The sequence below is a fragment of the Limulus polyphemus genome, unplaced genomic scaffold (genome assembly GCF_000517525.1).
Source record: "Limulus polyphemus unplaced genomic scaffold, Limulus_polyphemus-2.1.2 Scaffold2322, whole genome shotgun sequence".
NCBI lineage: Eukaryota > Metazoa > Arthropoda > Merostomata > Xiphosura > Limulidae > Limulus > Limulus polyphemus.
This window is the reverse complement of record NW_013667932.1, coordinates 6,117-18,365: the sequence shown is the minus strand read 5'-3', so window position 1 is coordinate 18,365 and position 12,249 is coordinate 6,117. Positions and strand designations below refer to the sequence as shown.

Here is a 12,249-nt window from a genome sequence, read left to right as displayed (position 1 = left end):
TTCTAGGCTGATTTAGAACCAAAACCACCCAGTATGATTTTTGTCTGTGTTTGATAATCTATAAAATGAAGATTACATTTTTAAATAAAAACTTCAAAGAGATTGGCAATACAGCAAACTGTGGATATAAAAATAACATCATAGATAAATAAAGATTTCAATCAAACTTCCATCTTATAAAAAACAATTAGACTTTTTGGTCAAAATTATATTTGATCAAGTCCAGTTTTGCTCAAAATAATTAAATGAATACTCATGCTCAAACACACTTACAAGTGGCCTACTGTTCATGACTCTTTCCTCTTCTATCTCTTTTTCACTACCTAATGATACCCATGGCTTAGAAACTGGTGGTGAATAGTCAGATAAAAGTTCAGGCTCTGGAGAAATGGTATCTTCTTGGATAGTAAATTCTGTCTATTTATTTAAATAAAGACACATGAGCAGCAATAAAGCCAGTAGAATAGAAAACTACAAAACTATACTTTCAACCTAAGCATACATTTAAAATTTTCAATGTTATTTTTAAATGTACTTACAACTATAAGACATTTCTATATATATATGGCCGGAATGACAATAGACAACAATCAATATTCACTTTAGGGTGAATATATATCTATAACAAAACTTTCAAGTGTTGTTATACATATAGCATCATCATAAACAATTACAATAAAAATAAAACATGTTTTTTTATGTTACTTATATGATAGGTCTACAGGTATTTACTAGTCCAATCAGCTTAATACAGGCCTATCTCATAAATCACTAATCTTAAAATAAAATGTAGGGCTCTTTCAATATTATATCATGCTGTTTATTATTCAGGTATGTTTAGTGATGGTTATACTCCATCTTAAATTTGGTTCACAGCTATATGGTAGTTCATACTTAATATGCCCAGGTACACAGTTACCTAATTGGTTTAGTACTAACCTACTGTCATGGTCACTCTCCTGTAGGTCTGTTTCATAAATTACAAAATAGCTTCCCAATCTAGCTTATATTTAGTGTTATAAGATATATTCTTATTGTTTTAACTTAGAATGTTAGCTAGAAGAGGCATAACATTATAAGTCTAGTAACCCTGACTAATATCTAGATAAGAATACATTGTGTATAAATATGAGGAATCAGTGAATAAGGAGCTAATGAAGTATTTACTGAGAAGTTGTTGAATAGTGATTGAGAATTCAGTGTGTGAAAGACTGTGTTGTTGATCAAGAGTAGTAATGTGCATAAGACACTGAAAGGACAGGGGCTTATTGACAAAAAAGTCAGTTTTCAAATGTAATAAGGCAAGCATGTCTTGGGGGGACAAAATATTAGAGGAGACTTTGGGATCTGTGGGTTGTCTCTGCTATACATGTTGTAAAAATCATACAGATCCTATTCAGATGGTCTTATAAACATGTTCACAATCTAAAACTAAATAGTGAATTATTATGTACTGTTACGTATCTGCTTGTTTGTTAATTTCCGGTAGAAATTCTTTCCAAGGAACTTCCTTTCTTGATTAAACCAGTTTATTCTTTCTCGATACAAACTTTTAGCACACAGTAATCTCACAATCAGTACATTTCTCGTCACTTTAAACTTAACTACTTTTATAATACACACTATAAATCACAGCAATTCACAATCTTAATAACAAAACACACACTAGCTCAAAACAGAATCATAAATTACCCGGAACTCTCTTCATTCCATCCTACAGGCTTTCTCTGCCAGGCTTATATACTAAAAAAGAGGGTGTCTCGAACAAACTCGAGCCTTCCCAATCTTTCATGATCATTTGAGAAATTCATCACGTGTCACTAGCATCATGTGACTTCCACTGTCGTAACAGTATTAACACTTAATAGTGAATTATTATGTATTAACAATTAATAGCACATCAAAATTATTTTATAGTGAATTATTATGTATTAATGCTTAATAGCATATCAAAATTACTTTATAGTACATTATTATGTATTAACAATTAATTGCATATCAAAATTTCTTTATAGTAAATTATTATATATTAACACTTAATAGCATGACATGACTTAATGACATGCCTAAAAGATGACTGAATGGCAATGAGCCAACACAGAAGATCCAATGTGAGAAAACAGAGATCTATCAACCGAGTGCCCTTTGCCCAGTGATGTACAAGATTAACATAGAGATGTCAGAATGAACCATCACCAACTAGCCCTAGGAGCCCACCGGAAGTGAGGGAAAGCCCAACTAACAGCAAGATTGATATTGATATTGAGAGAGGACTCGGAAAGAGACTATTGGCCCAAAACCTCCCGAGTGCTGAGATACAACTCCCTACCAGAAAAAGAATCATCCATAAAAGGTGATATTCCAGATGAGAATAAGGAACAGGAACACCTATGGTAGTATTTTCCAATCCAACCACCAGTCGAAGTTGGTCTGTTGGTCTGTAACGGAAGGGTAAGGGTAAGAGGGGCATCTAAGGAATTCTGAACAAGGCTCCATTGGTCTATCAAAACCCACTGACAATGACTTATGAGGGCCTGACCAAGAAAAATGAGAGCTTTGCAAGAAGCCCATGTCCTCAAAGTGCTCTCATGCATTAGGAGAAGGAAAGGATGAGATGCTGCATATGAAACATTTCAGAGTTCACAACTGAAGTGGAACGGGTAGGGCCAGATGAAAGAGGGAGTGGAAAAACATCCCCCCCCCCCCAGGAAGAACCAAAAAAATGTGTGGGTGTGAGGAAAATTGCTACACATTGACAAGCCAACTCACCATAACAGCATCTTGGAAAAGAAACTGAGTTGTCTTGTGAGGAAGCAAGAAGCAGCCATACATCCATATAAAGGTGGAAATAAAGGCCCCTGAAATGATTCAGGCAGACAAAAATGGGAACATGAGGAGGAGAGAAGGAAATGGTATTGTGAAACAATGGGGAGATGAATGGAAGAAGAGAACCAGACTTACTGAAATGACATTCAGAACCCATGGATAAACTGCCAAGGACCTCCAAACATGAAGGAGTCTGGCCCCTATCAGCCCTGACCTGAAAAGTGTGGTCAGGGTAAAATAAATTCAGGAAAAGGTAATTGAATTATCAGGGTCTAATCCCCGCTAAGATATAAGTGACACCAATGCTCTGAGTACAAATATGGGAAGATGAAATTATGATAATGAAAAGCATGATCGTCTACAGTATGTGGGGGTCGAGGCATACTGATCCCTGAACGCAAATGCTCCCCAAAATGATTCTCATGATTCCCAATATCCAAGGAATGAGGAAACACTAAAATAATGACCCAAAAGCTAGAACCCAAGAAGAGCAGGAGTGGAAAATGGGAAACAGGAGATAAGGACAGAACATAACATACCTGAATAATCAAATCCACCAAAGAGGAAGGAGGTCTGGGCAAGTTCCCCAAAATGACACACAACTAATAAGCTAAGAGGAGGAAAAAGGCTGTCCCAATCCAAAACTTCCTGACCACTGAAAACCATGAAAGGACAATCAACAGTTTGTTTTGTTTATTGCATGAAATTCATCAACTCTCGAAAAACCAGAGCTGTGACTTTGCAGGTTGAGAAACATGGTCTAACCCATTGTACATGGTCAGCAGATGTATCCATGATCACTTGAAACTGCAAGTGTATAACTCATGAAATTGATCAACTCTCAAAAGACCAGAGCTGTGACTTCGCAGGTTGAGAAACATGGTCTAACCCATTGTACGTGGTCGGCAGATGTAACCATGATCACTTGAAACTGCAAGTGTATAACTCATGAAATTGAAATAGGAGAGAAGGTATATAAAATAATTCGCAACTCTCCACAAAAGAGAATGAAATCTGTAAAGAAAAAGTAATTAAAGTAGAAACTTAAGAAAGTAAAACTTGCGTATAAGTGAGTCAAACAGCGAGTGAAAACACATCTATTCAATAAGACTGCTAATTGAGAAGTGATTAACAGCTGCAAGATTAGAGAGGATGCTAGTTACAATAAGGGTAGTGTTGCACTCCTATTGGTGGAAGGTTGCTGCATAATCATTTACATATTAGTATGAAGAAATAAGTGGGAGTATCAAGGCTAGTGTTGAGCAAAAATTTCCATCAATAGAGAGCAGTATAAGTCGAGAAAGCTTTTGTGAGAGGAGGTTATATATCGTATCAGAATATTTGCTTCTCAAACAATATACAAAGACAAAAACTAACTACTGAAAATTCTTATACACATATGTGGTATGGAAGTGTAAGTAACGTACCTTACAGTATAACCTGTCCAATTCAAATCATCTGTGACATGTGCTAATCTTTGACAAATTATTGACAATGTGCCAAGTGAAAGAAGAAACCACATAAATAAGAATGAAGTGTTTATGTTTACAAACAAAATAAATTTCTATATTAAATGTATATTTGTATGGTTAAAAGATAGTATTATCAAATCTAATTCAGACACTAACATTCCAGGGCATACTATATCTCAATTTAATGGTATATTTAAGCAAAGAAAACATGAGCTGGGCCCCACATGGTTCACTCACCCACATTTCTAGTCATTTTGGCACCTATTAATGAAAGAGGTTAACATACCTTTTTTATACTTAGCACATCTAGCTCCTTTAGTATTAGTTCCTTACTCTCTGGGGTTAAACACATGTAGAACTGTTCTCCATATCGAAACTCAGGATCATACACTAGCAATATTTCATGTTCTGGATAATTCTGAGAAGACAAAAACATTATTACCTTTTCTTTCTTCCCCCAAAGTTACCATTTATTAAAAGTATGACTTTTTTAATTTGAACATTACTTATAAAAGTTTGAAATATCTTGAAACTTTTTTCTGTCAGTGTTTCTTAACTACATATATAAAAATCTGAATTGATCTTTTCAAATAAATAACAATACACATACAATGAATTGATAGTTAGTAAAACACATTAATAAAGAAATTTGAACTTTCAACATGAACATTACCTTATGCATACGTGGGCTAAATTGTTTTGAGAAAGACCCCTATGATTCAGGGATAACTGTTCCTAATTTTGAACTACTAACAAGAAGGAAGGCAGCCAGTTAGAAATTATCATTTTCTTAAATCAAAAATGTATTTCCAATAATACTTACCTCTTCTCACACTTATAGCTTTACTCGACTGCCAGGTTTCCTTCCTGAAGTGATAAGTAAACCTCCTTGGATGAACCACAATGTCCATGGAAGGAGATAAAGCTAAATATTAGCTCCTAGACCTTGCAGCCCCCAAGTAAGGAGCAGGCTCAAAAGCAAGTGGGGAAAGACCCAAAATGTCACACACTCAATGAAGCAACTGAAAAAACGAATTAAAGGCAGCTTATCCCAAAGTGACCTCCTTTTTGTTTAGTATTTCATTTAAAGACTGAGTTGATTAATGTTGACTGTTTGTCAGGTAAGTTGTTTTGTGACAGCAAAGCAACGTTGGGCTATTTGCTGTGTCCACTATATGGAATTCAACCCCAGATTACAGTACTGCAAGCTCAAAAACTCAGCACTCTCCCACAGGGGAATTGAATGGCCAACAGACAAAAAGAAAGCACAGGAAAAAAGCAAATCTAAATTATTTACAGAATGTCGAGGATCACCCTCAATTGCAGCTTCAAAGACCCCAAAGGAACACCACGGAGCCGAATATATGTCTCCATCTAATTATGAATAAAATTAATGACAGTTTCAACCAAATGTTGGCTCCCTCACCCCAAATTGTTGGGTGACACTAGATATCAGAGGTGAGACAGGAGAGACCCGATTTGCCTCCTTGCCAGAAATAATAATCTGCGAATTCATACCACAAACCGGCTAGCCAATCAAAAAAATATATAGAATTTAATTTTTTTATGAAATCCAACTAGGCAGCACTAAGAACACTCAAAGTATCTCCAACAATTGTAGAACACAGAAACCTGTTAGTAAATGCTTTGCGAAGAAAATGTGATAACATTATCTGATGAGGTACTTATATACACAACCAGGATAGAGGGCCCATTGATGTAGGTGGAGTGTAATGAGACAGATATTGCCAAGGGCAATTAAGTGGGGTATAAAAGACTGGAGCAAGCGAGAAAAAATCAGAGCAATGGTTAGATGGGCAATGGAAGAAATCTTGGTCGTCGAGTAATAGCTATAAGTGTGAAAGGAGGTAAGTGTGTTTCAGAATCACCCCTTCACCACAAGTGCTTTGTCCAAATAATAAAATAAGGGAATTGACTATCACTTTTATAATGTGCCAACAGCTGAAAAGGCATGTCCAGAAGTATAGTGGCATAAACCTTGGACCATAATTGTAGTAGTTTTGGAACATTCTAGTCTAGTGACTAATACATTTTTTATGTTCTAAAATATAAATTTGAAAGCTACAGAAAATATTTTCTGAATACCCAAATTTGTGACACTCACTGAGGCTTAAAGAAAAGCTTCTAAAATTTTACTTGTGTGCAAAAGAGCTTGAGTATGCAGTAAGAACTACAAATCCTTGTTTTTATGTGTATATTCTATTTATTACTATATATATTTTAAACAAAGTAACTAAAATGTAAAAATTAGAAACTTCTCAGCTTAGTCTAACAAAACTTCAGTAAAATAAAAATGGTACTTTTATTTCAGTCCTTGAATACTGGGCAGGTACCAGAGGATTGGAAGTTAGCTAACATCACTACTCTTCTGAAGATAGGTGATAAAAATGATTCCAGTAATTATAGGCCTATTAGTCTTACATCAGTTATGGGAAAAGTTTTGAAAAGTCTGAAAAAAAGATGCTTTGCAAAGTTATTTAACAAAGTTTAGACTTGTATTGGATAGTCAACACCTTGCCTTACAAATCTTTTGACATTCTTTGAAAAGGTTACTGCTTAAGTAGATGAGGGTAAAGATGTAGATCTGGATTTTCAAAAAGTATTTGACAAGGTGCCACATAAAAGGCTTGTAAAAAAAATTATCTGTATAAGTTGAAGGGATAAGTTAGCAAACTGGATAGAAGAGTGGCTGGATGTAAGAAAGCAGAGTTGTTATAAATGGATTTCAGTCAAATTGGATTAATGTCACAAGTGGGGTACCTCAGGGCTCAGTCTTAGAACCTTTGCTATTTTAGACTTACACTAATGACATAGATGAAGGAATAGTCAATAAATTACTTACATTTGCAGATTATATTAAGGGTTTGGATGTTGCTGGCTGTGAGGAGGATGCTGATTTACAAAAAGATTTAGATTATTTAGTGAGTTTGGCGAATAAATAGCAGATGGGTTTTAATTATAATAACTGTAAAATAGTGCATGTGGGTTATCATAATTTGAATTATAAGTATAATTTGGATAAGAATAACCTTAACAGTGTTATGAAAGAAAAGGATCTTGTTGTAGTGGTTGATAAGTCTTTTAAGCCATCCAAGCAGTGTGCTGTTGCTAGTGGTAGGGCAAATAGGATTTTAGGTTGTATCTACAGAAATTTTGAATACAAGTCTAAAGAGGTTATAATTTCATTGTATAGGTCACTGGTTAGGCTACCCTTGGAATACTGTGTTCAGTCTTGGGCTCCTTACCTTAGGAAAAACATTGAATTGTTGGAAAGGGTTCAGAGGAGGGGGGCTAATAGAATGGTGCCTGGGATGGAGAGGTTGAGATCTTTCAAATGGTTTTCTCTTGAAAAAAGAAGAGTTAGAGTGGATGTAATTGAGGTGTTTAAGATTGTTAAGGGAATTGAAGGTACTGATGCATCATCTTTTTTCATACTTAATGGTGAGAACAGTAGGACAAGGGGACACAAATATAAATTCTGGCAGGGTTGGAGTCACCTTCACCTAAGATAGTTATAATTTTCTAACAGAGTTGATGGCCTTTGGAATGGGTTGCTTTCAGATGCTGTGTAGGCAATAAATTTAAGTGAGTTTAATAGATAGTTTGATAACTATATGAATGATAAGGAATGGCTTTAAGATTTTTATTTATTTAATAGTTTCAGATTAATTTTGGGAATGGGACAGCTGAGATGGACCAATAGATCCCTTGTTGTCCCAAAACATTATGTTATGCTAAAATTTCATAAGCTTAGGAGCACAAGCACTCTGTCAATTATTGCACTCAGGAATCACATGGAATTTACATTAGTTCTTTAGGAAACAGGTAATGGGTTTCTGCTGTCATTTATTGCTTTTGACACAAGGATTACTACTCCAGAGGGTAGAAAGTACAGCAATAAAACCATAAAATTAAAAGGAAAAACATGTGGAAAAACTTATGATACTCATTTAGGAGGTTTTAGCAGCTATGAAAACTGTAATATGAAAACAAGTATTTTTATTATTAACAAGGGAATCACTTTTACTCAGACTGAATCAGTAAAGAATTTGGAAATTCAGACAAATCTTTAGCAAAAATAATTAATAAAAATCTCCTTTTTGTGTACAACTGACTTGTAATGTTTACTAAAAGCTTGCCAATGTTAACATATTCGTGATCAGAAAATGTATTTCAAATAGACAGTCATCTCTTTAAGCAGTTAAGCTATCTTCCTCACTTGTCTGACTTCACAATTTTCATACCATTAGCCCTCCCATAAGCAACTCCCACTTAAATTCATGATTTGCACTACTACATGATGATGCCATCATGCAGCAAAACCCCTCCACCAATAGAAGGGCAACACACCTCCACGCACAATAACTCCCCTTATGCCCTTACACAAGTGAATCTTCATTCTTTGACAAGGCAAGGAACAAAGGTGCACCAGAAGTGGGGAGAATGGGTGGGAGTGTGTGAAGACGTGAGCAACTATGGGAAATATATTTTAAGGCAAGGAAAAATACTTACTTCAGAGATGGTACCTCACCTCTGCACAAGTTAAGCTAGAATCCCATCTTGATGTGGTGGAGGGGTCTCTGTGAGTTGTACCTAGATAAGTTCCCTTCAGAAAGTACCCAAATGAAGCCTGTGAAGTGTGACACCCAATGGCAGAGGTTCCATAGAAGCACAGCCATGGGAGACTACAATTCATCTAATCCAGGGTATACTCTTTGCGTGGAAGGTAAAGGAGTAAGAGACAAAAGAGCCCCTTGTGTCATAGGTATGTATAAAATAAGATCGTACCATCTAAGTACCTGCACACAAATGGTTGAAGAGCTAGTATGTGTAGTAGTGTGTTTCGGATGTGTTCAGACCCTACCCTGTGTGTTCACCACAACTCTAAGGCACAGACTCCAGATGAAGGAAGAGGATACAGTATTCATGCCACTGGAATTCAGAGATAGTGTGTACACATCAACTCAATATGGTTACATATAGTGAGTGCTCAACTGAAAAAACACTGTCTACAGAAGGAAAGCACATTTGTGGAGTACATGCTCAACTCTACAGAACAAATATTAGTTGCAGGAGGGGCACTGTGTCATATTGTGTGTTTGCCTCAATTCTACTGGACACTCTGACTGCAGGACGAGGGTACAGCATCAGAGTGCATGCTCTGCTCAACTTAACAGATTCAGGTTGTTGGAGGAGGGCAAATGTGGCATGTGTGGTGTAAATGAGTGGTGATCTGCTCTACACAGACAGTATCAACACCACCCAACTTCCCATTATATTGGTACTCAAATATGGCATGTGTGGTGTATATGAGGGGTGATCTGCTCTACACTGACAATATCACCACCAACCAACTTCCCATGATATTGGTACTCAAATATATTCCAGCCCAGTGTAAGAGTCCAATTGTGGCCTTACAAAACACCCCATGTCATAGTGGGCACATGCAGAGCGAGGGTGTATGGTATGAATACTTTCTGTTATCTTGGCTCAATGCGGATTTTGGGTAAGTATATCATGGGAGGCACCACCAACCACCTGGCAAGATCCTATAATTGATGGAAGGGGGGCTGTAAAAGAAAAGTAAATGCAGTCACCCATCTATAGATGGTGGGTAGACTGGAGAATGGTGATTGGAGGCAGTTGGTAACCTTCAGGCAACAAAACAGCCAGATGGTGAAGATAGTGAACTAAGTGAGTAGGGAAAGGGATGAAGAAGTGGAATGGGCCTTGGTAGAGAAGAGGAGGGAATACGAATCACTCAAAAATTTATCAGGGACATGGTGAAGTGCCACAGTCATAAAATGCAGTGAGGAAAGGTAATGAAAGAGGGTAGTAAGGGACAGATGAAGACAAGAAAATTAGGCATTGAAAGTGAGACAAACAATAATTAGTCCACCCCTCAAACAGGCAAAATAGATTCTAAGGTTTAGGAAATGAGAAGTGAGAAAGGTTGTAAGCCATGACACAAAAATAACATAAACATGTAAATCATGAGATTGAGGAAATTATGTTGGTCAAAAACTGAATCAGCGTGAACACCAATACCTTGAACACTAAAGCAAAACCAGGAGGGGAAATAGGCAATCAAAATCATCTTCCCATTCTCCTACTGGAAGTGATGTTTTCAAAGCAAAACCAGGAGGGGAAATAGGCAATCAAAATCCTCTCCCATTCTCCTATTGGAAGTGATATTCTCAAAACAAAACTAGGAGGGGAAATAGGCAATCAAAATCATCTCCCATTCTCCTACTGGAAGTGATGTTCTCAAAACAAAACTAGGAGGGGGAATAGGTAATCAAAGTCATCTTCCCATTCTCCCCTCAAATTTTGAGGAAGGGATACCTGAAGAAGGGACAGGAGCTGAAGCTCCAAGCCGCATAATGGATCCCAAAACAATTAACAGTAGCCATCACGTCTTATTCAATCAATGAGCAGCTAGAAGCCATGGTCAATATATAAACTGTGTGGGTAATTTCCTTACTCACACAAGTGTAAATCACATTGACACGTCAGTTGATTGTGAGAAAGAAAACAAAAACTAAGTTACATTAACTGTGCAAAGCTTAGTAAACTGAAGTAATGAAAACGTGTCTGTAGTATTCAGTGCCAAAGAATAGATTGAAGATTTAAGTGTGCAAGTGCATTGTGGGTGGGTAGATAGATATTACACGTGGAGGTGTGTCACCCTCTCTTTAATGGAGGGGTTTTGCTGCATGATGACTTCATTATGCAGTAGTGCAATTCACGTAAAATCCTGTGAATTTAGGTGGGAGTTGTTTAAATTTGTTTTCAATCCTAATATAGCCTTTCTGTATTTAACTTTTTAGCATATTATTTTTCCTCTATTGTGAATAGCTTGCATAAAGCCTAAATTACATCAATAACAACATATTTCATTTTATATGTGTGAAAGTTTAGAAATAAATTATCATAATATCTTTTAAGCATTTACAACTTAGCAGAAGTTTCCTGTCTTACATTTAAATTATACATAAAACTTATCCTCCATAGTAACACCATATCTCTTTTGACATAACAAATATTTGTTTTCTACTATAAACTACTCTAAATTAAATGCATTACATTATGTTTCTTAACAATTACAAATGGGAGAAAATATGAGCCTTAGATTATTACCAGAATTTCCTGTTTAGCTGGATGAAAATCAGATACTGCTGCTCTTTTCTTCATGTCTTCAATAACATATGATTTCTGCAAAAATATTTTTCGCTGATTTTCAGACACATCTGTTCCTACCACACAGGAAAAGAGATTTTGTGTTTGACTTGTCAACACCATTGGCTTAATTCCTAATGGAATTATGTGGACACTAGCATTGGAACCTTGCTGTCGAGAAACTGCACAACAAAGAAAAATTTAATTGAGTGTCAAAGTACATTTTTTATTAGTCTACATTCATTCTTAGAATTTATTTAAAAGTTTCTCATACTCTTACATCAATGATCTAAGTCTATTAAAAAATACAAGTTATTAAAGTACTGTACACTTCATAGTTACATACATTTGAGGTTAACAAATTTATATCATAATAACAGATTGTAATGCTTGATCTATGAATATGACTTTGTAAGACAACTGCCATGTTGTTGTAGCTCCAAGAAACTGTGCTTTGAGTACTTTTTGGACCATCAACCTGCACCTTTGGAAAATATTTTGTAACACCTATCTAAATGTGTACTGTTGCAAACATGCAACAAATGTGGTATGCAGATATCACATATCCAGCCCTCTTACAGCATACATTTTCAATATAGTTACAAAATTTCACATTTATTAAAATTCTAGTCTGAACCTGGCAAATTCAAACAAAGTCACATGGTAATTGAACCCTAAGTATTGTTGCGTCAGCGAGGTCACGACTAGTGTGACGCCATGTTTCTAGAACTATCCTGTACCTTGGCGAATG

The 12,249-nt window shown here is 36.0% G+C and overlaps 1 protein-coding gene across 5 annotated transcripts in view; it reads right to left on the bottom strand.

The window, feature by feature from the left end:
• LOC106466613 (WD repeat-containing protein 63-like) overlaps window positions 1–12,249 on the bottom strand; it is a 77,753-nt gene that overhangs the window by 60,000 nt on the left and 5,504 nt on the right. For all 5 annotated transcript variants that reach the window (XM_022394649.1, XM_022394648.1, XM_022394650.1 and 2 more), the window contains exons 2-4: window positions 11,460–11,680; window positions 4,585–4,716; window positions 274–417 (exon numbers count right to left, since the gene is read on the bottom strand). In XM_022394649.1, coding sequence (XP_022250357.1) covers window positions 274–417; window positions 4,585–4,716; window positions 11,460–11,680 — 497 coding nt within the window. The remainder of the gene's footprint in view (window positions 1–273; window positions 418–4,584; window positions 4,717–11,459; window positions 11,681–12,249) is intronic.